This window comes from Tiliqua scincoides, chromosome 4 (assembly GCF_035046505.1).
Source record: "Tiliqua scincoides isolate rTilSci1 chromosome 4, rTilSci1.hap2, whole genome shotgun sequence".
In the NCBI taxonomy this organism is placed as follows: Eukaryota; Metazoa; Chordata; class Lepidosauria; order Squamata; family Scincidae; genus Tiliqua; species Tiliqua scincoides.
Genome location: NC_089824.1, coordinates 117904090 through 117930246, shown reverse-complemented (window position 1 = coordinate 117930246; position 26157 = coordinate 117904090). Strand labels below are relative to the sequence as shown.

Genomic DNA, 26157 nt, shown 5'->3' with positions numbered 1-26157 from the left:
GGGGGGGCAGAGCCTCCCTACCGTAGTCCTTCGAGAAGCAGCGCCGCCTCCGCGTGAGGGGCTCGAGCCCCTCACGCGGCGGCGGCGCTGCTTCTCGAAGGACTACGGTAGGGAGGCTCTGCCCCCCCGCACGTCCCTGTATGATCCACGCTTACTCGCGCGTAAGACCCACGTGGGACTCGTTCCTGCAGGGGAGGGGTCGACTCCTGTACACGATCCCCCCCAAGCAGGGCTTACTTGCGAGTACAGGCGCGTTGGGTGCACTCAGGGGGCAGGAAGCGGGCGCGCTCATGTGCGTGGAGGCTTTGTGCTAGCTGGAGGAAGGCTGAGATGGCGTGGTCTTTGGCTCCGTGGTGGGGTGGGCAGGTGCAGAAGTAGTGAGGACCCCTCTGGCAGACCCATGGCAGATGGTGTGTGTTAACATTTTCTCCTTGACAGCTCCACTGCAACGCCCTTTTTTCTCCCCCTCCCCTTTTTCCAGGAAGCTGAACATGAGGGTCATTGTTCTTCAGAGATGCACAGGTGTGCGCTGACCTCCTGACAGCAAAGAGGGAGGGATCTTTGCTTTGCCAGCATGCCCTGGGTATCCCAATGGTTTATTGCAGTGGTGGGCGTTGCCCTGTTCAGTGGGTGACAAAGTGTTGTGGTGTCACAAATTATCCCACTGAAGGGTAGGCGCATGTTTTGCTTCTTGTTGGTATGGAGCTGAGGCTGAGAGGCACGGGATTTGCCCAGCCCTGTGGGATTTGGCCGAAAGTTCTGCTCAGGGGTTGTCAGTGGGTTGTATTGTTGAGGTGGGATTCTAAACCCAGCTCCAAAGGCCTTTTATTTCTGTCCCCTGCCTCTTAAAGTGCCTTACATTTGATTCAGTTGACTGCTAATAAATACTAGAATAACTACTTCTGCATTTGTGCAGTGTATGGGTTCCCTGTGTTTTTTTTTAATTCGTCTGACAGCCCAATCCTTTGCATGTCTACTCAGAAGTAAGTCCCATTAGAGTCCATGGGGCTTACTCCCAGGAAAGTGTGGATAGGATTGGGCTGTGAATTGCCAAATAGGTCAGGTGGAGTTGTACTGTCCTAAAACAGAGACAGGAGCCACTGACCTGCCCCAGCAATTTAAAAGGCTGATGGTTCAGTTGCTTCAGAATATGTTTTGTTCTTATTAAGGGTCATTTCTGAAAACTTGGATTTGGTAAAGTGTACCTGAAGCCAGTGCCTGTTCCTTCCTGTTGTTTTTCTGAAAGGGGGGAAAAACAATCAGCAAAGACTTTTAGCAGTCCTGACTCCACAATTCATAAACACAGAAGAAATAATTATAAACAGTAAATTGTCCACTACATATTGAGTAGGCTTTCCTTGTTCTCTATTGCTTTTGGTCCTTCTCCACATCTTTTTGTAAAGCACATGGAATGGAAAGCATCTGCTCCAGTAAGGTTGCTCTAGGTGGAAGCAGGATTGAGTGGGGAGAGAGTATGCTATCCAGTCCAGATGTAGATAGGGCATATATGTTGCTGGCCATGAAAACCCATGGATATATACAGGGCATATGACTGTTTGTAGGTGAATGATAAGGCCATAACCGTTTTATACAATGGCCAATTTTACATACTGTATGTTTTAATTTCCTAGCTTTGCATCTGGACAAGACATCCAAGTATATAAGTACTTCTGATATTTCAAATTACTTTTTCAGTATCTGGAACTTGCTTCACAAATCTTCTTTTGTCTGCCTGTTTGCTGTGTGCCAGTCATCAAGGACATTCTTTCCAATGACTATGCATTTATTTTAATCAATTTTAATTTTTTAAATTTTGTAGATAACTGAACGTATATAAAACCCTTAATATTGTAATAGCTGAAATGGTTTGCCTTGTGTACAGTCCTCATTTAATGATTGTCACCTGTGCTCTGACAGTCTTTAACTTACTTTACAGTGTTTTGAGAGAAGGACTTGACTGCTTGGGGTAGGGAAGGTAGTTTCTATCCCTTAGTGGAGACGCACAAGTAGATTACCCTATTTGTTTAAAAAATAAGCATAATTAAAGTTCATATTATGTGCAAGTACAGTTGAGCAAGGGGAGGTGGAGTGGGTATTTAACTTTTTCCCCTCTTTTCATTTTTTCAATTGATAACTGTACATGAAGTTCCAGGAGCATTATTTACAAACTTTCATACTGTACCTTGGAACTCCTGATTAGACATAGGGAACCACCATGAGAGGACTTAAGTGGAAAAATGACAAGTGGGAAAAAGGATAAGTACCCCAAGACTAAATATCACAATCGCCCAAGAGTATCACATTTTGTCACATTTTTAAAAATGCTGTGGTTATGCTGCTTTGTATTTAATTGTAGTTTTCCATGCTAGTACAGTATGTTTAGCAATATTTTGCTTTTCCTTTAAAAGAAATTTTGATTAGCAACACTAGGCTAACTGCAACTTTGGAAGTGCAATTGGATCCCATTGTGAATCTACCACACAGGTGAAACATTCTATATCTTTAACACAAGATATTGCTAAACATACTGTACTAGCATGGAAAACTACAATTAAACACAAAAGTTTTGCTTTTCCTCTCAAACGGGTGTCCAAACATTTTGGCATGAGGGCCACGTTATCTCTCTGACACTGTGTTGGGGTCTGGGGAAAAAAAGAATTAATTTTCATTTAAAATTTGTATAAATTTACATAAATGAATTTATTAGAGATGGAACTTATATGAATGAATGAAGGTCTTGCAGTAGCTCAAGGCCTATAAAAAGCCTTGCACAAAGCAAGGCCAGCCTTCCCTTTGCTGCCTCTGCTGCATCACAGATGTGAAACAGCAAGTATTGGAGAGAGCCCTTGTCCCACAGCTCAGGTGATAGGTCAAGCAGTCATCCTCATACTGAGAGCATTGCGTTGGACCAGCATGGGTTCCAGCAAGTCTCCAGAGGGCCAGAAGCTCATTGGAGACTGGGGGCTCTCAGTGGGCTGGATTGGGAGCCCCCGAGGGCTGCAAGTGGCCCCTGGGTTGGAGTTTGGGCACCCCTGCTCTAAAAGAAATTCTGATCAGCAATACTGGGCTAATTGCAACTTTGGAAGTGCAATTAGATCCCATCATGAATCTACCACATAGGTGAAACATTCTTTTGGGATATCCAGTTATTCATAGCTTGAACCTAATATACAGTGAACCCTTGAATGCTAAACCTTTTTTCATGTATGATACCAAGTAGATGAGCTATGTTTCAGAAATGGTGTAATTAGAAGGTCCTTGGAGTGAAGTTTTGTCTAAGCTATAGTGTGTGCAGTGCATTATTTCCAGGTGGCTGGTGGTGGTATTGCTAAAATTAGAATTTATTTATTTATTTATTTATTTAGCATGATACATTTTTAGCAGCAACTTTGACCTTACTACTCTGTGCCTAGCACTTAGATAAACTTTGTGTTTAGGTTGTAAAACAGTGTTTGATAGCAGTTTGAAACTGTATAGTTCTGAGCAGTGGTTGTTGGATTACTGTATCTTGCTCATTTTTTCTTGTATATCAAACCACCTCACAAGGAATTTTTAAAATTGGAACTAGAAACTTTGCATACGTGTTTCCAGTTTACGAAGGGTTTTGAGTGTTATTTCAGGGGTTTACTTAGAATTTCTGTGAAGAGAATTAGCATAATTATCTGAGTTCAGTTTACTTTATCTTTTTTGAGATTATTTATTTTCCAAACCTTTTATCTGGAAAGGTGGAGTAAGTTTCTAAAATGTAAAGAAGTTGTGAAATTAGAGATGGAGGTGAGTGGTCTTTGGGGCAAGATAGTGGACTAGTTTTTCTTTCCAATGAAACAGAGTTGAATCCTGGGGATTTCTCCTTCACTAAGAATTATTGAGCGTCTGCCTGGGGTTCCAGAAGCAATTTCATTTAAAAATAAGAGGGATATTCTAGAAAAAATAAAAGCCTAAGATATCAAGTAGCATTGGGTTACTATGGATCACGCTTTTTATGTGGAGCGAAGAAACAATTAAGTAAGGTCAATATTTTCATTTCTTGCTCCAATATAGTCTTAAAACAAATCATATGCTTATGAGCACCATGTTCATAATATGAGAGAATGAGATATAAATATTTTAAATAAATAAATGGAATGCAAATTGGCTGAATTCAGATTTTTTGAGAACCCATGGCTTTTCAGTGAGCAAGCCAGGAAAAGTTCTTGTCTCATATGCTTCTTGTTCCTTTTTTGTCACACGAAAGGGGAAGAGTGAAATGCTTTTCTTTCAATTTGCCTAGGAACTTGGATCAGTTGAGTAAAATAAACCAGGATGAAAACATGATTCCAGATCCTGGTTACATAACAAACTGGCTTGAACTAAGCCACATTCCCAGAGGTTATATGCAAGGTGAAGCTGTGTTTTCATTTAAATCAGGAAGCAAAAACTTTCTTACTTATTTTTGCATGGTTGCATAATATGACTTTCAGCATGAATACTATAGTTCTATTCTGTAGCATGTGGAATGTTTGTATCTGGTGGTAGAATTGGCAATAAAGTTAAATTTCTTAATGGGACCAAGAATTTGGCAAATGCTTTGATACCCCCCCCCCCCCAGTACTTTGAATTAGTATGAAGCAGTAGCAAGGTATCTACCATTTATGCTTTTTTATTCCTCTTGGTCTTGGATTTTTTTTTCCTGCAGATGCTTTCTCTCTTCCATGAATGTTTCTTAGCTTTGGTAGAAACCCTGTCTTGTACTTGAGAATTTCACATAATATAACCTCTGTCCCTGTAGGGCAGGGGTCCCCAAACTATGACCTGTGGCCCACATCCAGCCTATCAACATATTTTGACTGATCATCCTAAGTTCCTTTCCCACAAGTGCAAATATTTTGCAGACACTCTATACATTCTATACATTTATATTTAATTTAAATTTTAAATTTGAATAAATTTATATAAATGACTACATTTGAGATGGAACTTATATGAATGAATGAAGGTCTTACAATAGCTCAAGGCCTATAAAAGGTCTTGCACAAAGCAAGGCTGGCCTTTCCTTTGCTGTCACTGCTGCATCACAGATGTGAAACAGCAGGCAGTTGGAGGGAGCCCTCCTCCCACAGCTCATTGAGAGCAGTTGTGTCTGGCCAGCACAGGCTCCAGCAAGTCTTTGGAGGGCCCGAGCTCATTGGAGACTGGGGGCTCCCAGCAGGCCAGATTGGGAGTCCTCAAGGGCTGCAGGTGGTTGCAGGGCCTGCGTTTGGGCACACTTGGAGTAGCATAACATGACACATCTAAAACTGTGCCTAGTGAGAGTGTACGTTGTTAGCTGTCCCTAGAGAGAAGGAAGCATGACTTTAAAAAATGAAGAAATAAATTGGTGGTTCCCAAACTTTTTACCATCACGACCCACCTAGGTTTACCAGATTTTTAAAAAGGGAGATCTAGAAAGAATGCTTTATCATTAGAAGCAATGCAGAGATCATTAGAGGGCTGTTAATTTCTATGGTAACCTTCCTGGGAAATTCCAGCCAAAGGTTAACCCTTTTTCTTCTCCAGAGAAAGGGACTTCCATTGAATCAACCTATTCCATTTTGCATATGCTTCCATTTGGCAGAGGTCTGTTGTTTTTTTTAAACACCAGGATGTCATCCTCCTTTCCATTTGAAACAAAGTCCTAGGCTACAATTTAGTGTGCCATTGCTTAAGAATAACACCCATGGAAAGCAGTGGGTCTGCTTCTGAGTAAAAAAGGATACAACTATATGCAGCTGCACTTGCTCATTTCTCTGCTGTGAATTGAATTGCACACTCCCAGTTATGTGTTACAAGTTGTATGATATGTAGAGCCTCTGGCTTAACACACCAGACATTTGATTCATGGTTCTCCTGCAGTGGTTCCCAACCTTTTTCACTTGCATATTCCTTGGCAGCCTATTTCCATAAATTGTACCCTTCATATTAGCAAAATGTTTGTAATGAATAATATAAGCTATCATCTCCTCTCTCTGAAAACCCATACTTCATGTATTCATCACAGTATTTTCTTTTTTTATCTGTTTGAAGAACAGAAGGCTATGCCTTTGCATTGTTTTGCACCGGAAGTGACCTGAGAAATTCTGGGTGATTGATCACTTTCCATATTATGTTTCATCTTTTTTACTGTGCTGGTTTTCAATCACTGGTTCATACATGAATTGATGACCAAAAACTAGCTATTGGTGGGGCTTTCGCAGCCAGCTAGCTACCTCCCTTCCTGCCTTGCTGGCCCTGCAAGGTATTCTGGAGCACTACCTGCCTTTTTCTGCCATTATTCCATTCTTTTTCAAGTACCCCTAAAGGTCCTGTTGAGTGCCCCGGGGTACATGAACCCCAGGCTGGGAACCACTGTTTTACTGGTATATTGTTTACGGAGCACTTACTATGACAGTGTTTACAAAAAGATGATGAAGACCAGAATTTAAAAAGTTAAAAAATAAAAATGTATCTTCTGATCTTTTACTACATTTTTAATAAATTAGAGACTGTACAGTTCTTAGGTAACAATTAGTGGTAGGTTATTTTTCAGGATCTGGCCTCAGGTAAAATCAGACAAAACTATAGTCAGATACCCCCATAAGTTTAACCCCTGGGCTTGAAGCAGTTTTCTGATCTTTCCATCATCCTTTGGTGACCCACCAAAAATCAGGTCACGAGCCACCAGTGGGTCCCGAACCTCAGTTTGGGAACCACTGAAATAAATACATCAGCTAGAGAACTTGGGGGGGACGGGACGACAGGGATGGATATCTCCCCTGCATTCCCGGATGGTGGTTGTGGTGATGGGAACCTTTTGCTAAGCTTTGTTGATCCAACAGCTGCAACCATACCTGAATTGCTAGGACTTGCCCATGGTGACCCATTCCCTAGTGATGTCTAGATTACTGCAATGCACACTGCATGGGGTTGCCTCTGAGAACTGTCTAGAACCTGTGATTAGTGCAGAATGCAGCTGCCCATGTGGTTGGGGGATATTCATTGATTTGGCAAGGGCCACTACTTCAGCAGCTACACAGGGTACCAGAGTATTTGACAGATCACCTCCTTCTGTATAATTTGACCCATCCTCTGAGGTCATTGGGGGCCCTATAAACATGCTGCTATTGAAGGTGAGGGGGGTGGCAGCGAGGAATGCAGGCTTCTTGGTGGTAGCAACCTGATTGTGGGATTCCCTCACCTTGGAATGAAAAATGGCTCCCACCCTGGAAACCTTTTGGCTGGGCCTAAAGAACTTTTTATTAAGGATGACATCCCACAACTGACATGAACTAGTGTTTTCATTAAATGTAACAATGTTTTTAGTGATCCATTGGGGTTTTTTTTTTATCATTTTAATTTTTAGTGTTTAATAATTGCTATATGTTTTAAAATTTGTAATTTGCTTTGATTTCCCTTACCTTACCAGGAGAAAGGTGAGGTAGAAATTCTTCAAATAATCTTTACAGAGTGACTTGATGAAAATTTTCTGGACCGGAAAGTGTTTGCTCTAGGTTACTTGAAAAATGTGGTAGTATACAAGCATTTTAACTTGATTACACATTTACTTATTGCATCAAAAGTGTTTTGGTCCAAAATAATGGAAATGATCAATGCTGCTTGTAGAGAGGTATTGTGGAAAATATAGGAAACAGAAAATAGAGGATTTGATGTTAGTTAAGCCATTTCTGCCCAATATTGCATATATGCAACAGGGATAAAATGTGTACACCTGTTGGCTGGGCAGAAATAGATTAATTCACTGAAAAACATTGTTCTATCTTCATTCTGACCGACACTAAAAAAAACTCTCATCTGTGCCCACAGTTATTGGTAGTTTAAGGACTTCAAAACATTTCTTGAACAGTTTCTTTTAAATGTGTTTTTTTCCTACAAATGCTGGTGTGTAGCCTCTGTTGAAGTTTTCTTAGGTCAGCTACAGTGTCATAAACTCTGAAATGCTGAAGATATAACTAAATGCTTGGAATCACTTGTCAAGAAGACTAAAATCTCAAACTTTATTTGACAACAATATGGCAAATTATGTAAAATTCTTGGATGTTGAGCTGAGAGTCTTGGATGTTGAGCTGAAAGTTAATGATTACTTATGCCTACTAAAATGTTTAATTCTACAGGGAAGTAATTAGTTTCAGTTTCATAATTTTGTTGTATAAAAGTTCACTATTACGGTAGTGGAAAGTTGCATACAATTTCTAAATATACAGAGATCCTGAATTCATCCATTTAATGTTTGATTCCTGTTTCAGATTATGATGCATGACTATCACAGAAGAAATTCATGTCTATAGCTTTTAAGGACCTGATTACATCGTTTTAAAGCCTGGTAGTTTTGGAGTCATCCCTTCAGAAGACACATCTGCCTGCAATTTTCCAAGCTGCTCTTCACCCACCTTATAAATTGACGTGCGCTAGATTCATAAAGCAAGAACTATTGAATTATTTACGGCCTTCTCCTTATAATATTAGAGCATATATTTGGTTGGTAAGCAGTTATTTATATATTTGGCATATAATGTCAGTTCTTGGGGCACAGTGTACCATAAATACTAATTAGATCATTATACAGTGCTTAAGTAGGCAGACTTTACACAGATACTTATGTATGATAAAGTAGAAAAATTTGTTGTTTCTGTAATATAGAGTAATTGTATGTAAATAGAAAATCATATAATCAGACTAGCAGATGTTGAGCAAAATTTCATAGGGTCTAGGCTGGTTGTTCACAAACTGAGCTGCGGCTTCTTGGGGAGCCGCCGAAACCAGCCAGGGGAACAACAGAATTCTTATAAAAAAACTGCCACCCTATACAATGTATAGGACTGGTGCCATGAGGAGCCATAGCCAGTGGTCCAGTAGGTCAAGGGAGCTACCAGTTGAAAAGGTTTAAGGAACCACTTGGCTAGGCAATGTAAAAGTGTGTCAGCATTTGATATAAGCTGTGAACAGTAGAATTGTAATTTCAAGTGCCACTAGTGCTAACCTATGCAAAGTACAGTGACTACCCTTTTTGAAAGTTGCTGGCCCATAACACTTCAGGCTAGAAAGGCGAATAAGGTATAGTTGCCATAGCACAGAACTGTAAGGACCACAAAGATGTTATTCCCACAGCACTGATATTTATCTCCCTCCGGCAAGTTTTATTAATCTCAAATGAGTGGTTGTTTATGTTTGATGTAAGTTCAGGTATTAGTTTCTTGTGGACTGATTACCATAGGGTTCAATAAAGTCATGGTCTTCCTCTCCTGGCATGCTAACGTAGGAACACACACATACAGCACAGCAGACTATTGGATGGTCTCTTTGTGCACTCTGTGTTCTCCTTGAATTTCAGTAACTTAAGAACATAAGAACAGCTCCACTGGATCAGGCTGTCTATAGGCCCATCTACTCCAGCTTCCTGTATCTCACAGCGGCCCACCAAATGCCCCAAGGAGCACACCAGATAACAAGAGACCTGCATCCTGGTGCCCTCCCTTGCATCTGGCATTCTGACATAACCCATTTCTAAAATCAGGAGGTTGCGCATACACATCATGGCTTGTACCCCCTAATGGATTTTTCCTCCAGAAACTTGTCCAATCCCCTTTTAAAGGCGTCCAGGCCAGATGCCGTCACCACATCCTGTGGCAAAAAGTTCCACAGACCAACCACACGCTGACCAACTTATACCTAGGGAAGAATGGATACACATACCAAAGGTTCTTTCTTACCTACCAGTTCTTGCAGTGGCATTGTGCCCATATGTACTGGAGAGGAAGAAGACTGTATAGAGCTCTATGGCTGTTGCTCTTCTAACATGGCACTTGTGCCTGGTGGATCATGTCAGTGGTGTACCTGGGGGGGCAAGGAGGACAAATGCCCTGGTTGCCAGGATGGAGAGTGGTGCTGCACTGCCATCCACTCCCCTGTGGCACCCCGCTCAGGCACTCAAGGTCCAGAAGCGTTCTGAGTGCGCTGTCTCTCCGACCTTCCAAAGACCTTGTAAAGGCCTTGGAGGACTGAAAAACATCACTTCTGGCAGCCCGCTGGTTGGGGGAATGGCAGCTTGGATGGTGGGGGGGGGGGCAGCAGCCTGCAGTCATGACCCCAGGTGGATCGCTACTGGATCATATCCCAAGTTCTTGGGTTGTACAGCTTCTAAAAGACTACTCAGACTACTTGGAGTTGTCTACTACTGTCACTACTACTACTACTTGGAGTTGTAATAATGCTTTGGTTACTTAATCAGCTCAGTACATTATAACTATTGGGTGCATTCAAGGACAAAAATACATTCTTGGAGAAGGTTTTTTAAAAGAATTTGTACTGTTCTTAATTACAGTAAACATCACAACTGCTTCCTTCTTTCAACCACAGAAACAGCAAAATGATTCCTAATGGCTATTTGATGTTTGAAGATGAAAACTTCATTGAGTCATCTGTTGCCAAACTAAATGCTTTGCGCAAAAGTGGCCAGTTCTGTGATGTTAGACTGCAGGTAACTCAACAATATGTTACTCGGGTATTGTATTTTGAGCTTGGCAAAGTACACTGATCCTAGAAGATTATCTCAGGATTGTAGAAGATTCATAAACGTGAAATGCATACATGTGCTGGTAATTTAACTTTCAGGTATACATAACATGAAATGCTTCAAGTGATTCTATCTATTTCCACAAACACACTCTTCACACATCAATAGATAGAAATATCTTAAAACCTTATTTTCGGTTTCTTGAATTGGGTGATCCAGCCAAAGTTAAGACCTCTGATTTGAATAGTAAAAGATGTAAGTATGTGCTTAGCACTCTCCTTCAGATAAATGATATTTTAAAGTATTGAAGTTGGATAATGGAAAAAGGTCCCCCACTCATTTGACAGGTTATGGATCGGAGCAGTGTTGAAAAGCAGAAATGATTGAAAAGCAGAGTCCAATCTTTTTTTAAGTTTACAAATGTTGCTTCCAGTGCTTTTTAGCTAGCAAACTGCAAATGCCTTCTTTATCTTGCAAATCTGTCACAAAAAGATTTCTGCAAGTGAACTCTCAATGTCTTCAGGAATTGGAATAGATTCTAAAGCTAAAGTTGGTGTATGCGCTCTCTCTCTCTCTCTCTCTCTCTCTCTCTCTCTCTCTCTCTCTCTCTCTCTCTCTCTCTCACACACACACACACACACACACACACACACACACACACACACACACACACACACACACACACACACACACACACACACCAAAACAGTTTGAATCACTGTCATATGCAAATCAACATGGGGGAGGGCAATTTTAGCCTTTAAAACAGCAAGAGAGGTTGAAAGAGCAGAGTATGTTTGAATGAATGAGTTCCAGGTATAATTGAAATGTGTTGGAAGAGCAAATCATTGGAAAACTAACCACAGAAAGCGGGGATACCTGTATAGATATAGTTTATAGATAATCCAAATATGTTGGAATGCCATGAATTATTCAAATTCATTTACATTTTAAACAGAACTGGTTCATTTTATTTTAATAAAGGTATGTGGACATGAGATGTTGGCACACAGAGCGGTACTAGCTTGCTGCAGTCCTTATCTGTTTGAAATCTTCAATAATGACAGTGACTCTCATGGAGTTTCCCATGTGAAGTTTGATGATCTTAACCCAGAAGCTGTTGAAGTCTTGTTAAATTACGCCTATACTGCTCAGTAAGTTGGGTTTTGTTGTCTTTTACTACATATGATACACATTTTGTTTGGTATGCTCTGTTGAGAACAAATCTTAAAAATAATGATATAACTTTAATAGATTGAAGGCTGACGAAGAACTGGTCAAAGATGTATACTCTGCAGCCAAGAAGCTGAAGATGGAGAGAGTGAAACAGGTAGAGTAACTGGCTACGATAAAGTAAAATGTGGTGATTACCTTATCCTAATTTGTACTATCTGAGGAATACTTAATTGTAGTGAGTACTAATGGTGTGACTATCTGCCAAAAAGGGGTTTAAATAGGCAGGTTAATATATTAAGCTTTGAGTTTATAAAATCACATCCATTCTTGAGTGCTTCATACTCCCCTTGATGCTTGATAATCAGTGACAATTATAAACTCTTATTTATGCAAATATATCCTGTGGCTATTACTCTAAATCAGTAGTTCTCAAACTTTTTGCACCGGAACCCACTTTTTAGAATGAGATTCTGTCCCACCAGAAGTGATGTCATCAAGCAGGAAATTTTTTAACAATCCTAGGCTGCATTCCTACCCACACTTACCCAGGAGTAAGTCCCATTTACTGTCATTGTTAAAAGCAAATACAGGTAAACCCTCTTTATTCGCAAGGGTTCTGTTCCTGGAACCCATGCAAATACCAAATTTTGTGTGAAACCAAGTCACACAAAATTCGGGGTCCACCCAGCTCCATACACAACAGGAGCCTTCCTCTGGTTGCGTCCATCACTCCTGAGGCCTCTGGAGGTTGCGCAGGCCTCAAAATGGCATCCAGAGATCCTAGAAAGGCACTTCCGGTTTTTTGGAATAGTCCAAAAATAGTCCTGGGGACCCACGTTGAGCCAGATTTGCGGATAGAAATTCCGTGAATAGGCTCAACCTGTACATAGTGGCCTTGTCAAAGTACAGGTGTACAGGTTGAGCCTCATTATTCGCGTGGTTCTCTTCTAAGCACTCAAGTGGATGGCAAAAAATGCACTACAATGAATCAATTTAAAAAACAAAGTTTCTTTGCTCCAGTGATTTTAAAAACAGCCTTGCTGACCTTTGTGATGTAAGATAAGAGTCATTAAGAAGACAATCCATCAATCAGTCCTTCTCCAAGAGCTTGCTTTGGTAAACCTTTATTGGCATATAAAAAAATCCATCGATAATAATAAATATAACAAGGCAAAGAGATACAACTTTATCAGTTATTAGCTTCTGGCCTTTGCCATAGAAACTGCCGCCAAAAATTCCGCCACCAAAATAGTGATGGAAGGGGAATAATCACTAAGAAGGACTGGGAAAGGATCAACAAGGGAAATGGGAAGAGAAGAAAGAAAAGGGCCAAGTAGGTGGGACCTGAGATTATGATGGGCAGTACACCAAAGAAGAATATGATCCAAAGTATCTGGTTCAACTGAACAAAACAGACATGATCTATTTGAACGAGGGATTTTAGAAAATCTCCCTTGGTGTACTGCAGATGGAAATATGTTCAATCTCGTTAACATGAAAGCCCTTCTTTTGCTGGGATTAGTGAATTGGACAAAATAATTCGCAGGGCGGCCAAGGGAGGGGGACAATCCAAAGAAAAGGTGTGAACAGGTCGGATTTAAATTAGACAGTAATGTTATGTATTCTTGATCTCAGAGTTTGAGTTTAATGAGATGATGTGCTTTTTGAAGGTCCATATCAGCTAAAAGTTCAGGAGAAAGATCTAAGGAAGATAATTTGGCATTGGATAAGTTTAGACCAATTGGATGAAAAAGGGTCTTTCAATAAATCTAAGAGAATGGAATTCGGGTGAATATTGGAGTCTAAGTCAAAACTTAAAAGTGGAAGTCCAAGCTACAGTAGTGGGAAGATGAATGCCCAGTTCCAAAATCATAGTGGACAACCTAATTAAGTTTGGCACTCCAAGAATTCGTCTCAGAAATTTAGCTGCTGCCTTATCTATCTCCTGATTAGCTGCTTCAATCCAGACAGCTACTCCATATAATTTAGGATAAACTTGTATTTGGAGAGCATGAATGGCAGCAGGAATATACTGGTTACCTTTATGAAAATAAAACCGAGCGATCGCATCCTGAGATAACAGGGCTGAGGAGATGGCAGATCTATGGTGGTATAACCAAGAATGTCTATCATGAAAAATAATTCCTAAGTATCTGAAGGATTTGACTTGCTGGAATGTTAAGTTGTCAATCCTCCAGGAGGACAATGTCCAAGATTTAGAAAAAACTAGAATCTTTGTTTTTTCAGAATTAATTGATAGAAGATTAGAAAGACAATATTCTTGGAAGGACCTCAGCAATCTACGAAGACCCAGTTTAGTGATAGATAGTAGTACAGCATCATCTGCATATAGGAGGATCAGAATAGAGGTACCATTTAGGGAAGGGGCAGAAATTCCTAAGGTAGGAAGAGAAGAGGGGAGATCAGCAAGATAGAGATTGAACAAAAAAGGAGCCACCTCCAAGAGCTTAGAAAGAAAAGCGCTTCACTCAGCCTCTCTTTTCACCAATGCAAAGTGATCACCTTTCTTTCACGTGCTTGGGGAAGGAAGGGGTCACCTGGAGAGAGAACAATTGATGGATTGTCAGCCAGCTGTCCCCCCTCTCTCATTAATGAAGCTATTGTTAAAGGACTGATCAGTTTTTTAAACTGATTTTAAAGAGATGCATTTTTCCTCCTCTCCATGGATCAGCACATTCCTTCTCATTTGCAGTGGCCATTCGTGCTGAGTCAAATCCATGTATAAAAGATCCATATATAAATAGGCTGGACCTGTATAACATTTTCCCAACTGCAGGAACATACCATGGTAGCATCAAGTCTAATATATTAAATAAAATATTGAAATGGATCGGGAACCAACTGAAATTGTCTCCTGACCCATCTAGTCAGTCCCAACCCACAGTTTGAGAAACACTGGTCTAAATAGTTGTCATTGAGCACAATTTATGGACTTGTTTGAACATGTTCACTCACTGCACTCTCTGTCTAAGCAGTTTCAATTATGCAGTCACATGAACAAGTGTAATGTTCATGAGGTAATGAGGTGATCGCAAAGAATAATTCCTGTCACTGCAAAAGATGACTAGTTCTGTGTGAAATCTTGGTAGTAAAAGTGTGATAGGGGATCACTGTCATAATTTTTTATCTTTGCAAGTAGGTGTTGCAAAAAAAAAAAGCACGTGTGATGGTAGGAGATAGGAGAACACTTTAAGGTGTTTAGAAAACTTGTATGAAGGATTCCTCAGCAAAGCCACACATATAAAAATGTTTATTTCAATATGAAAAGATGAGAATTGATAATTCTAACACAAAATGAAAATTGAATTTTTTCAGAAAATGAAAAGCATTATTTGCTATTAGTGTCCTAAAAGAAAGTGGTGCTTCTTGGGGCTTGTTTCATAGTATTTTCTGCTAAGTAATTGCTAGTGGTTTGAGAATTTCTCCTCTCAGAAGTTTCAATTACGGTAGTATTAGTTGTTTTTAAATTAATAGAAATTGATTTGTAGAAACTAGGCCAGAAGACTGTGATAAATAAACTGAAATGAATTACTTATGCATTAGCAGTTTGGTGGGCTGAAAAATGTTAATTAAAAACTCCCGTAAGTGTTCTGAGCCCTTACTAAACTCATAACATACTTAATTATGTGCTTTTTAAAGGTTTGTGGAGACTATTTGCTCTCAAAAATGAATGTTGAAAGCTGCATCTCCTATCGAAATTTTGCAAACAACATGGGTGATTCACGTTTGCTGAACAAGATTGATGGTTATATTCAGGAGCATTTGTTACAGATCTCCGACCAGGAGGAATTTCTCAAACTGCCGCGCTTAAAGGTCAGTGTGTGCATGCACACTTCTACTTTCATTTTCAAATTAAAATGGAAGCCACTGCAGAAACTCGTCCATAAGTTGACCTCACAGATAAGTCGAGGGCAGGTTTTGAGCCAAAAAATAATGGAATTTTCTATGACCCTCAGGTAAGTCGGGGGTCTTGTTTTGTCTGATTTTACCTGAGGCCAGTTCCTGAAAAATAACCCAGTAATTGTTACCCAAGAACTATACAGTCTCCAATTTATTTAAAACATAGTAAGTATTAAAAACACAGTATACATACATAGTATATACAGTATGTATACTTAGCATAGCAAAAACTGTTTTTAGTACAGACTAATTTATTAAAAACTATGATCTATCTTATAGATTAGGTGTCTCCAAACTTTTTGGCAGAAGGGCCACATCATTATAGATATTCTTCTTTGATAAAAACACATGGGAATGAAAGAATTGGAAAGAACACTTCTTGCCCAGGGAAGACACTGCACAGTGAGGAGATTTAGATGCACATGGGATTTCATTTCATCAAGCAGGGAGTAAGATGGGGGGGGGGAGAACGGCAGTGAAAGAAACTGGAAAGAACACTTCTTACCCAGGGAAGACACTGCACAGTGGGGAGATTCAGCTGCACGTGGGGTTTCATTTCATCAAGCAGGGAGTCAGATGGGGTGATGGAAGGGGAGTGAAAGAAACTGGAAAGCAGCACCCGATTTACTCAGATGTAGACCCTCTTCAGGAGGAGGTGCAGCAGCACCTCCTGGGGTCTTGTGTGGGGTTTTGGGATTCCTGGCAGCCTTGCCTCCCATCCAGCCAGTACCCCCATTGCGCAAGGACCCAGAGGAGACAGGGCAGTGGAGGGACAGCCTGCTGGCCCAGTGCTCCCCCGTGCCCACTGAGAGCTGCTGCACGCACTCACTTAAGTCCTGCTGCCCACGGAGGCAGGGAGCAGAGCAGGGGCATCCTGGCTGTTGCTGCCGCTGTCACCGAACTGATGGAGGGCAAGGAGCGACCTGCGCTGCCTACTCCCAAGCGCACGGCTGCGTCTGTGGGAGGAGGCACGGAGGGAGGCACGCTGCCTCCGCCCAGGGAACATCTGGTGGGGAGCAGGCAGCGCAGGGCGCTCCCTGTCCTCCATTGGTCTGGTGACAACCCCGCTCTGCTGAGTGCATGCGTGCAGTAGCTGCACGGGGGAGCGCCGGGCCAGTAGGCTGTTCCCCCACCGCCCTTCCTCCTCCAGGGCTCCTCTGGGTCCTTGCACAATGGGGGGACCTGATGGGAGGTGAGGCTACCAGGAATCCTACAACCCCACGCAAGACCTCAAGAGGCACCACTGCCCCTCCTTCCACAGAGTCCCTCCCTGACTGAGGCAGGGTGCAGATGGCCCCCTCGCCCCCTCAGTGACTGCGCAGATAAGATGGGGGGGCACGATTCTCCCATCATTTCTGGGCACAAATTTATTGCCTTATAGGCGAGTATCTACAGTAGTGATGCCGCCAGGAGCTAGTTTAATTTAATAAGTTGATTACAGTTTCAAAGTAATGGGTAATAGGTTTTGCATATTTGGAATGTTTTTGTTCAGTATAGTTACTGCTTCTATGACCTTTATTCAAACTAAGCAGAGGAGAGTTTCCTTGATATATTACGCAGACCCATGGAGTGTAGTTGAATTGCATGCATTTGCTTCATATCTCCTTTGTAGTCCCAGTTTCAAGGACACTGCTGTGGTGGGAACACAGCCAGTTTCTTACCCTTGGTGATTCCAGTGGTGGTGGAGGATAAGTCCGAGGCCCTTCTTAACTGTGCCTCAGTTTGCAGCCATTTTGCTCTGATCCATAAAATTTAATGTGAACCACTAAGAAATCAAGCCTGTCCTATCCTAGCAGTGCTGTATCTTGGTTGCACTGCAGCATGAAAGAACCCTGACATATAGGTCCCAAAGTACAAACAATGCTATATCAGTAGACATGAGTAATGCTTGACTGGTGGAATTGTTCTTCGTGATGTATAGTTTTAATGGTTTACCTCATACGCGTGCAAACAGTAGCCATTAAACCCTTTGTTTTTAATTCCAGTTGGAGGTCATGCTTGAAGACAATGTTAGCTTGCCTAGCAATGGCAAACTATACACAAAGGTAATCAACTGGGTGCAGCGCAGTATTTGGGAGAATGGAGACAGTCTGGAAGATCTGATGGAAGAGGTTAGTCTTAAGGAAATGAGATTTGGCAGTCTGTAAACAATAAGCTTTTCTGAAATTAAGGATGATACCATTTTCTTTTTCTTTCTTTAAAAGTTTGAAGAATTTAAATTTTACTGTAGGTATCCCTAAGCTGAGAAACTAGGGGGGTTCCAGGTGAGATGCTGCATAAACTATTCAGTCTGGTCTTCTGATTCTTTTTTATGCTCACTATATTCTTTAAAAACTTCAAATGTAGCATGGAATTTTATCTTTAAAATGGGGCGGTGGTTGTAAAACTCATTATATGTTCTTAATGTGTTCCTTTTACAGGGTTTTGCTTAAACAGAGAAGTAGGTAAAAGGTTCTAATGGTTGTTCCTCCCCATTGATTTATCTCCCCATAGGTTTATTAACAAAACTAGGATATCCAAGGCTGAAGAACATAGAAGAAACTTCAAGTGTATTGACACGTAAAGAAGCAGCAGTCCTGCCCCAGTTCTCCTAAGAAAATCCGCTGTGGGCAGAGAACGATGATGATGATTAATGGTGTTTACTTCTTTACAGGATATCTGAACTTTTTGAAAAGTCTTGTGTGTAAAATGGCTTTAGTCATGACTAACTTCTACAGTTAGCATGGTCTAAATCTAAAATGAGGTTCTGAGAATTGCAGTAGAGGTATACATTTCAAATTATTTGGGGAAACATAAAACGAAAAGCTTACTTCTTTTGCCTTCCTGGGCAAGGTAGATTCTGATAATGCTACTGTGTAAGGGACAGTTAGGTTTGCTACTGAATATATTCTCTTGCCCCTTTATGCTTTGAATTTGAATGAAATGATCAAACTTCCCCTAGCAGTTCCCATGCATTTAATATGGTAATAGGCAAGACACTTCCTGGAATTGCAAAGTAGCTCCACTAATTTAATATGACCCTTTAAATAATCTTGTTGTAGTTTATTTATATTCTTGATTTTAGACAAGGATATTTTAGACAAGGAAAATGTAATTTTTGCTATTCCCCGCAAACAAGTTTCTTATTTGCAAAAATTATTGCTTGACATTGTTGACCTGTACAGCTTATTCTGCAAGATAATGTACATTATTCTTGTCCTGTCTCTTAATGTTACTGCACTGGGAGTAGACGTCAAGGAAATTGAAGATTTCTTTTGAGCTGTGAAAGCAAAGATCCTTCATCCAATATTTGAAGATTTATCATCATGAGAGCAACTTCCTTTTTTAATTTTGCCATTCTACTAGATTGAGAGAAGAGAACCTGAACTATACTGGAGACCTTGTGAAGTTTGTGTGCAATGTACCAATAGTTGAGTAGCTATGGAGACAGTAGCCACATGGCTGTTCTGTTGTTTTTCAGGTTCAAACGCTGTACTACTCAGCTGATCACAAGCTGCTTGATGGAAATCTACTAGATGGACAGGCTGAGGTGTATGGCAGTGATGACCACATTCAGTTTGTGCAGGTACAAATTGCACATAGTCTGAGGTAACCTCAGGTAAAACTGGTTAGAGTAGTATCGCACAACCAAAATGTTGTGTATTATAGTAAGAGGTAATCTCAAGTGTTAAGCAGATGGGAAAATAGCCACCCATGGATGATTTGTGTGGTCTTAGTTTGTTTAGCTGTTTCAGGCTGTAACTTTAAAATCATGTGTGCGAAATGTTGGCTTAATAAATAAGCAGAAAGTTAGTTGTTGACCTTTCAGGTAAGGTTGTTTAATGTTATGAGAGGACTGTGTGTGAACATGCTGCGGAGGACAAACTGAGGAAACAAAGATGAAGACCCAGGTAGAAGCAATTTTCAGAAAAAAAACATAAAAGAATTCAGGGAAAATGTGCTGAATAAATTCCTGTATGCAGTGCTTCAGCATATAGTGTAGACTTTAAAAGGAAATTTCTTTTTAGAAACAACTAGGGGTGGCAACATGAATTAACTCAAGATATTTTCTTCTGGAAACCTGGCAAAATGCATATGTTGAACTGATCAATTATTGCAGTGATGCATGTTGAATAAACTGCCATTCAAACTAGGAAGCAGAAGAAAAGTTGGGAGTATGATTCTGTAGTGTATTGATGCTATAAGCAAACCTTGCTCACTTTCTAGATATAATCATTACCACTGTTGCCATATCAAAAATTCTACACCACTTTACTTTTATAAAAGCTTCAGTTTAAAAATGCTAAGGAACTTAGAGGTGTAAAAGGAATTAAGTAAATGAGAAACCCAGAATGGGAATCAAAGCTTAAATGTATATGGGTATGGTGTCTGAACTTGCAAGAAGGGAAAGGGTTTTTTTTATTGGGGCTTTCTAGTAATAGTTATCAGTCAGCTACTATTTAGTAAATTTGTTAGTAATGTAGGCTTTGACATTTTGAAAAATTACATCTTTCTTGGGATGTAATACTACTTCTATACAGAAGTCATTAGAATTAAGGTGTAAATTAATCTTTTTGTGGAACAGTATATTTTCTATTTTAATTACAATTATCAAACAGTAATAAAGATGATTTGCAAATCATCATCATAATGCATAATCATAATAATACCACCCTGTTCTACCCATTAGAGGAAAAGAGAAAAATTGAGTCTACAGGAGCAGGCAGCCAGATATAGTAACAGAAGAAAACATAGGGTGAAATGAAAAGTGGGTGCAGGAAGAAAAGAGAAGCAGTAGAAGAATGGATAGCCCTTATATTACTAAGAATATTTATACAGTTGGCGACAGGGATGTGGATCGGCACCCCGTTTTCAAGCGAGGATTGATTAACCTGTGCTCCCCTCACCTCCAGAGGTTCAGAATGCCCAAATCACATGAGAGATGTGACTTCCAATTTCCTGAGGAAACTGGAAGTCATGTCTCTCACGTGATTTGGGCATTCTGAGCCTCGCAGAGGCAGTGCACAGTTGTGCGCTGCCTCTCAGAGGCTCAGAAAAACCTCCCTTTGGCTGGGTGTGTGTGTGTGTGCTGTATTCTGCTTTTTCAGTTTAAAAATGTTCTTAAAGCACCATAAAAAATGAGGAAATAATTCTCTGTTCAAAAGGGGCTCAGAATCTAAAAAATAAACAAGGAATACATCAGCAATATCCTTTAGGAAAGAGGCTAGGTAGAATGACTTTTAATATGTGACATCTTTTATAGACCTGAAGTCAGTGCACAATTAGTATTGATGAAGCTGTCTTGTTGAAAATGTTTTGCTTCTGAAATACGAATATGAAGACAGACGCCTAAAATAGGCACACTCTTTAGCATTGAATTTGCAAGTTAGCAAACAGTTTGGACCTATGCATAATTCCATTGTTCATTCAAAATTTGAATGAATAGTGTGCAATATTCTTTTTTTTAAGAATGTAAGAATTTGTACTGTAGATCTCCAAAGATCTAGTTTATAGGCACAATTTGCCAAGGTTATACACAGATGAACTAGTGTAGTGATTGTCACATTTCCAGATTTCATTTGGAATAACGTGAGGGTTTGTGTTTTCCCCCGATAGTTTCCAAATCAAATTATGTTAGCTTCCAAATCAAATTGGAAGAACATATAATGAGATGAAATGGAAAATGGTTTTTATGAAGTGGTTATTTCATCCTGCTGCTTAAATATTCTTCATGTACCTGTGCAGATTATCTATAAACGTTGCTGCACATAGATAATTCTTAGTTCTGAAAAAAGGCAGATCAAGGTATGCTCCCTGGATAGGTGTCTGTAGCTGCCTTTTGATTTTGCAGAAAAAAGCACCCCGTGAGAATGATCTCAAGCAGATAAGTAGCAGTTCCTCTGGAAGTCTTTCTCCAAATGCTGCAGTGCAAAGTCTTAAACATGAGTGGAAAATTGTTGCTTCAGAGAAGACCTCAAGTAAGCAGAATTTTACTTTTCTGGTTTCTTTCATAGATCATCTTTTGTATGCCCATGTAAAAGTTGTGTGAGAAAGAGAACACCAGTATTTCTTTTAATTGACAGAAATGCTATTAAAGTAACACCCCCCAGTGTTAGAAAATAGATACATTCGGGGATATAGTTAGCATTGCTGAAATTCCAACTTAGGTGTAGCTTTAAAAGTAGGAACAACCATGTTTTTATTTTGGAATTGAATGCAGTCTTGAATTTCCATTTTCTTAGATAATACCTACCTGTGTCTTGCTGTTCTGGATGGTGTGTTCTGTGTGATTTTCCTTCATGGGCGTAACAGTCCTCAGAGTTCTCCAACCAGTACTCCACGATTGCTGAAAAGCTTGAGTTTTGAGATTCAGCCTGGTGACTTTATTGAAAAGCCCATGTCTCCTATGCAGTATGCTCGATCTGGATTGGGAACAGCAGAACTTAACAACAAGCTCATAGCTGCAGGTAACGGCATGAACAGTGTATTAAAAACCCTTGCATTGCCATGCATCTTGCATGCTTATCCAAATTACCCTAGTGAGTTTTGAATATTATTAACTTATCAGAGCAGGACTCTCCAGACTCCAGCCTGTGGGCCTGATCCAAATCCCTGCCTAATCCCTCCCCCCCCCCCCCATGAGCGGCGCTTACCATTCTGCCACAGTGCTGTGTCTTTTTGCAGTCCATTGCTGTACAGGGACACTCTGAGCAGTTGTGTCTACCTGGACATCCTGCTGCACAGCCTGCTGGGACACTGGGTAATAGATGTGACTGCCCAGAGCATCCCTGTACAGCAGAGGAGTGCAATAAAATGCAGCTCTGCTGCGGAACAGTAAGTACCAGTCAGGACAGGGAGGGCTTTTCCAGGACACAGCAGTCTCTGGTTTGGAGACAACTGTCTTAGAACAAGCTTATGTAATGGGATGTATCCTGTATCAAAATATGTCTTGTACACTTTGTCTTACTACTAGGTGGCTATAATAGAGAAGAATGTCTGCGCACTGTTGAATGCTATGATCCCCGAAAGGACTGCTGGACTTTTGTTGCACCAATGAGGACACCAAGAGCTCGGTTCCAGATGGCCGTTTTAATGGTATTTGTGGGGTGAAGTGCTGTGCTCCTGTGCTGTGTCATGGTCTCAGATTACCTGCCAAATCCTGTTGATTTTTAGTCATGGCAGTATTTTAAGTTTGGTTAGGGGCATGAGTGAAGAGCAACTTTTATGCATTTAAACGTACATAATTTTATGGATCATTGCTATACTCTGATTTTTGTTTTCCTTATCCATTCTAGGGACAGCTGTATGTTGTCGGTGGATCAAATGGCCACTCAGATGACTTGAGCTGTGGGGAAATGTATGATCCAGAGATAGATGATTGGACTCCAGTACCAGAACTGAGAACCAACCGTTGCAATGCAGGTAAAAGGCTGCAATATCAATGAAGAGTATGGGTTTTCTAAATACTCACAAATGATTTTCTGAATACTCATAATAAGATTGGTTTCTTTCTATGCATGAACAGGAGTTTGTACCCTGAATGGAAAGCTATATATTGTTGGTGGCTCAGATCCTTATGGGCAGAAGGGACTGAAAAACTGTGATGTCTTTGATCCTATAACAAAATCTTGGACAGGCTGTGCTTCACTCAACATTCGTAAGTTCATATCATGGTCTATAGATTTTCACTACTGTCCTGAGAGGAAATGACCAAATTCCATTTAACTCATGCTGTAGTGGATCATTGAAGGAGGCCACTGGAGGAAATCAAGATTTACTACTAGTCTTGAAATCTAGTGAGGATTCACTTGGTCATTTTGGAAGGAATATTGCTGGGGTGGGGGAGAAGAGAGAGAGCACACAAACTATGGGGAGACCAGTAACACATGGATTTGCTTTGAGTTCTGTTAGACTAACTGGCTGATGATTCCTTCTGCCAGTTAGAAAGGCATAAATTGCTGCTGTTAGAGGCTGAAATTTTATTTTACCCTGATCTAAGATTTTATTGCCTTTGACTTGTAGGTAGACACCAGTCTGCTGTATGCGAACTTGGTGGATATTTGTACATCATTGGAGGAGCAGAGTCTTGGAACTGCCTTAATAGTGTGGAGCGTTACAATCCAGAAAACAATACCTGGACCTTAATTGCATCCATGAATGTGGCTAGGCGCGGTGCTGGTGTTGCTGTACTTGATGGTAAGCTTGTGGAAATAAATAAATGATAGTAATTTCTGTAATTAAGCCCCTTCCCCAATTTTTGGTCACTCTTCTGGATCAAAAGAGCAAACACTCTTGTTTGTGGTGATAGAAATGGGGTTTTTCTTTTTTCTTTCTCTTTATTTTGGTGTTCGAGGCAATAGCAACTTCAGCAGTGCGTTGGGTTGTCTTTTTTGCTGTATCTTTCAGGGCAGCAGTTTTAGTAGCAGTGATGACTTTTCCAGCAGTTGGCTCCTGCCAAACACCCTTTCTTCTTTTAGAATGTTCTGGAGTGTGACCCTATAGGGTCCCTTCTTGGAACATTTAAAAGAAAAAATGGCAGCTGGTAAGAGCTGACTGCAGTGCAGTTAGAGCTGCCACTGCCCTGGGAGTTGCAGCAAAACATTGACATCTTAATACATTGCTGATAAGTTGCTGCTGTCCGCAGAAGCACAGCAAAATTGTTCCCAAAACATTGACTGTTTCTAGTCAAAAGCTTATAGAACATCCCTTGGGAGTATAGTTTGTGAGCAACCAACACTTGTATATTTCCTTCATTGCTTGAAGCTCCTGCATCACATAAACGGTTCTTGAAACTCTTGCATTTAATGAACTGGATAATGATGCAGTTCAGGGTGTAGTTGACTTGTTTGTACTTAACCCGGTGCTTCTTAGAACCTACATAGCAATCTGTAGGGGGACAAGATGCCAATTATTTCATTGTATGCTGTCCGGGAACTGCTGTAGGTCAGGATTTCTCAACCTTTTTTGCTCATAGCTCCATTCTAAGCGTCTTTTACCTCTTTGACCCCCACTTATAGCTGCTTCTAGTTGGAGAGGGTGGAAGCTCTCTGTTTATTCATTCATTATTCATTCAAGCCCTTTTTTTATACAATGCTTTATTTATTTATTACAGATACAAGTAAGGAAAATTGGATAGACTTAGGGCTAGGACTACATAGGTTACACACAAGGGTGGTGGCCATCTATTACAACAAACATTAATCCAAACGGAATTATTCATCAATACAAAAATTATCATATTCATTAACCTACTGGTTAATAATTTAACTAAACGATCCATATTTTTCCTCTAATCTTATCTGTTCCATCATAAAAAAGCTTCAGATCTTTACTTATACACTCTTCTTACCACTAAACTAGTCTCTAAAATAAAATCTTTCTTATCTAATTCTCAATTTCTAATATCACATCTAAAAAGAATGTCTCCAATTTCAATGGTATTACCCCTTCAATAACTAATAACATATTACATATCATTTTCCATATCTATCCAATCAAAAAAGGCTTCAAATTGTTACTTGTAAACTCTTCTTACCACTAAACTAACCTCAAATAAAATCTCTTATCTACTTCTTAATTTCTAATATCACATCTAAAAACAAATATTTCCAATTACAATGGTATTATACTTTATCCACCACATATTTATTAACCCAAAATACAGATTTAATATTTTCTCCAAAATAAATTGACATCTATAATTTTATTTACCTTCTCTTTAAAAAAAAACCCTTTTATTTATCTTAATACCACTTTTGTTTACACAATACTTATATTTCAAATTTACAGTTCCATCTAATTAATTTCATATGTTTACCACTTTAATTTTCACAATACTTATATTCCAAATTCTATTTTCATCTACTTTAATTTAATATAATTAATAAAATATTTATCTTAATACCACTTAATTTCCGCAATGTTTATATTTCAAATTTTCATTTACATCTATTTTGATTTAATATGATTTTTAAAAAAATTTCTTCTTATTGTTCAACCATTTTGACCTTCTTATTGCTTACTTTGTAATCTATCTTATTGGTGTTCCCTCTTACTCCTCCGACTGGTTCTTCCACTTCTTCTTTTTCCTCTTAAATCTGTTGAGTTTCTTGGCCCTTCTCTGTTTTTCTTTCTTCTTTTTCATTCTGATGTTCTTGAATTCAATCCATAAATTCATCCTCTTCGTGAGACAGCTTGCTCTCTGAACATTTCCTCTTTTTTCTTCCTTAAGGTTCTTAGTTATTATGACAATTGCTTCTTCCGTCTCCTGTCCCATTTCAAAATACTCCACTTCTTTAACTTCACCCGACATCTGATCCATTCTTTTTTCTTCTCTATTGTTTATCATTATTCATTCAAGCTCATCTGCACTGTTTATTCTAAGTAACAAAGATAATTTGTAAAGAAATAAAAAGTATAGTATAGTAGCAGTGTTAGGCTTGCTAACAAAACATAGCCTAATAACTGACCCCCACAGAAATTTACTATGGCCCTCAATGTTCCATTTTTACCATGTGGCCCCTTTGAAGTATGGCATGGCCCCCTAAGAGGTCATG

General features: G+C 39.9%; 1 protein-coding gene across 3 annotated transcripts in view; it reads left to right on the top strand.

Moving 5' to 3' along the window:
• IVNS1ABP (influenza virus NS1A binding protein) overlaps positions 1-26157 on the top strand; it is a 31340-nt gene that overhangs the window by 554 nt on the left and 4629 nt on the right. For 2 of the 3 annotated variants that reach the window (XM_066626379.1, XM_066626377.1), the window contains exons 2-14: positions 8259-8494; positions 10369-10489; positions 11510-11679; positions 11780-11855; positions 15362-15535; positions 17608-17733; positions 19083-19187; positions 21453-21579; positions 21844-22068; positions 22575-22696; positions 22897-23023; positions 23127-23258; positions 23624-23797. In XM_066626379.1, the coding sequence (XP_066482476.1) occupies positions 10379-10489; positions 11510-11679; positions 11780-11855; positions 15362-15535; positions 17608-17733; positions 19083-19187; positions 21453-21579; positions 21844-22068; positions 22575-22696; positions 22897-23023; positions 23127-23258; positions 23624-23797 (1669 nt within the window). In that variant the 5' untranslated portion in view covers positions 8259-8494; positions 10369-10378. Of the gene's footprint in view, positions 1-8258; positions 8495-10333; positions 10490-11509; positions 11680-11779; positions 11856-15361; positions 15536-17607; positions 17734-19082; positions 19188-21452; positions 21580-21843; positions 22069-22574; positions 22697-22896; positions 23024-23126; positions 23259-23623; positions 23798-26157 lie in introns of all 3 variants that reach the window. The other variant, XM_066626378.1, reaches the window with a different exon arrangement.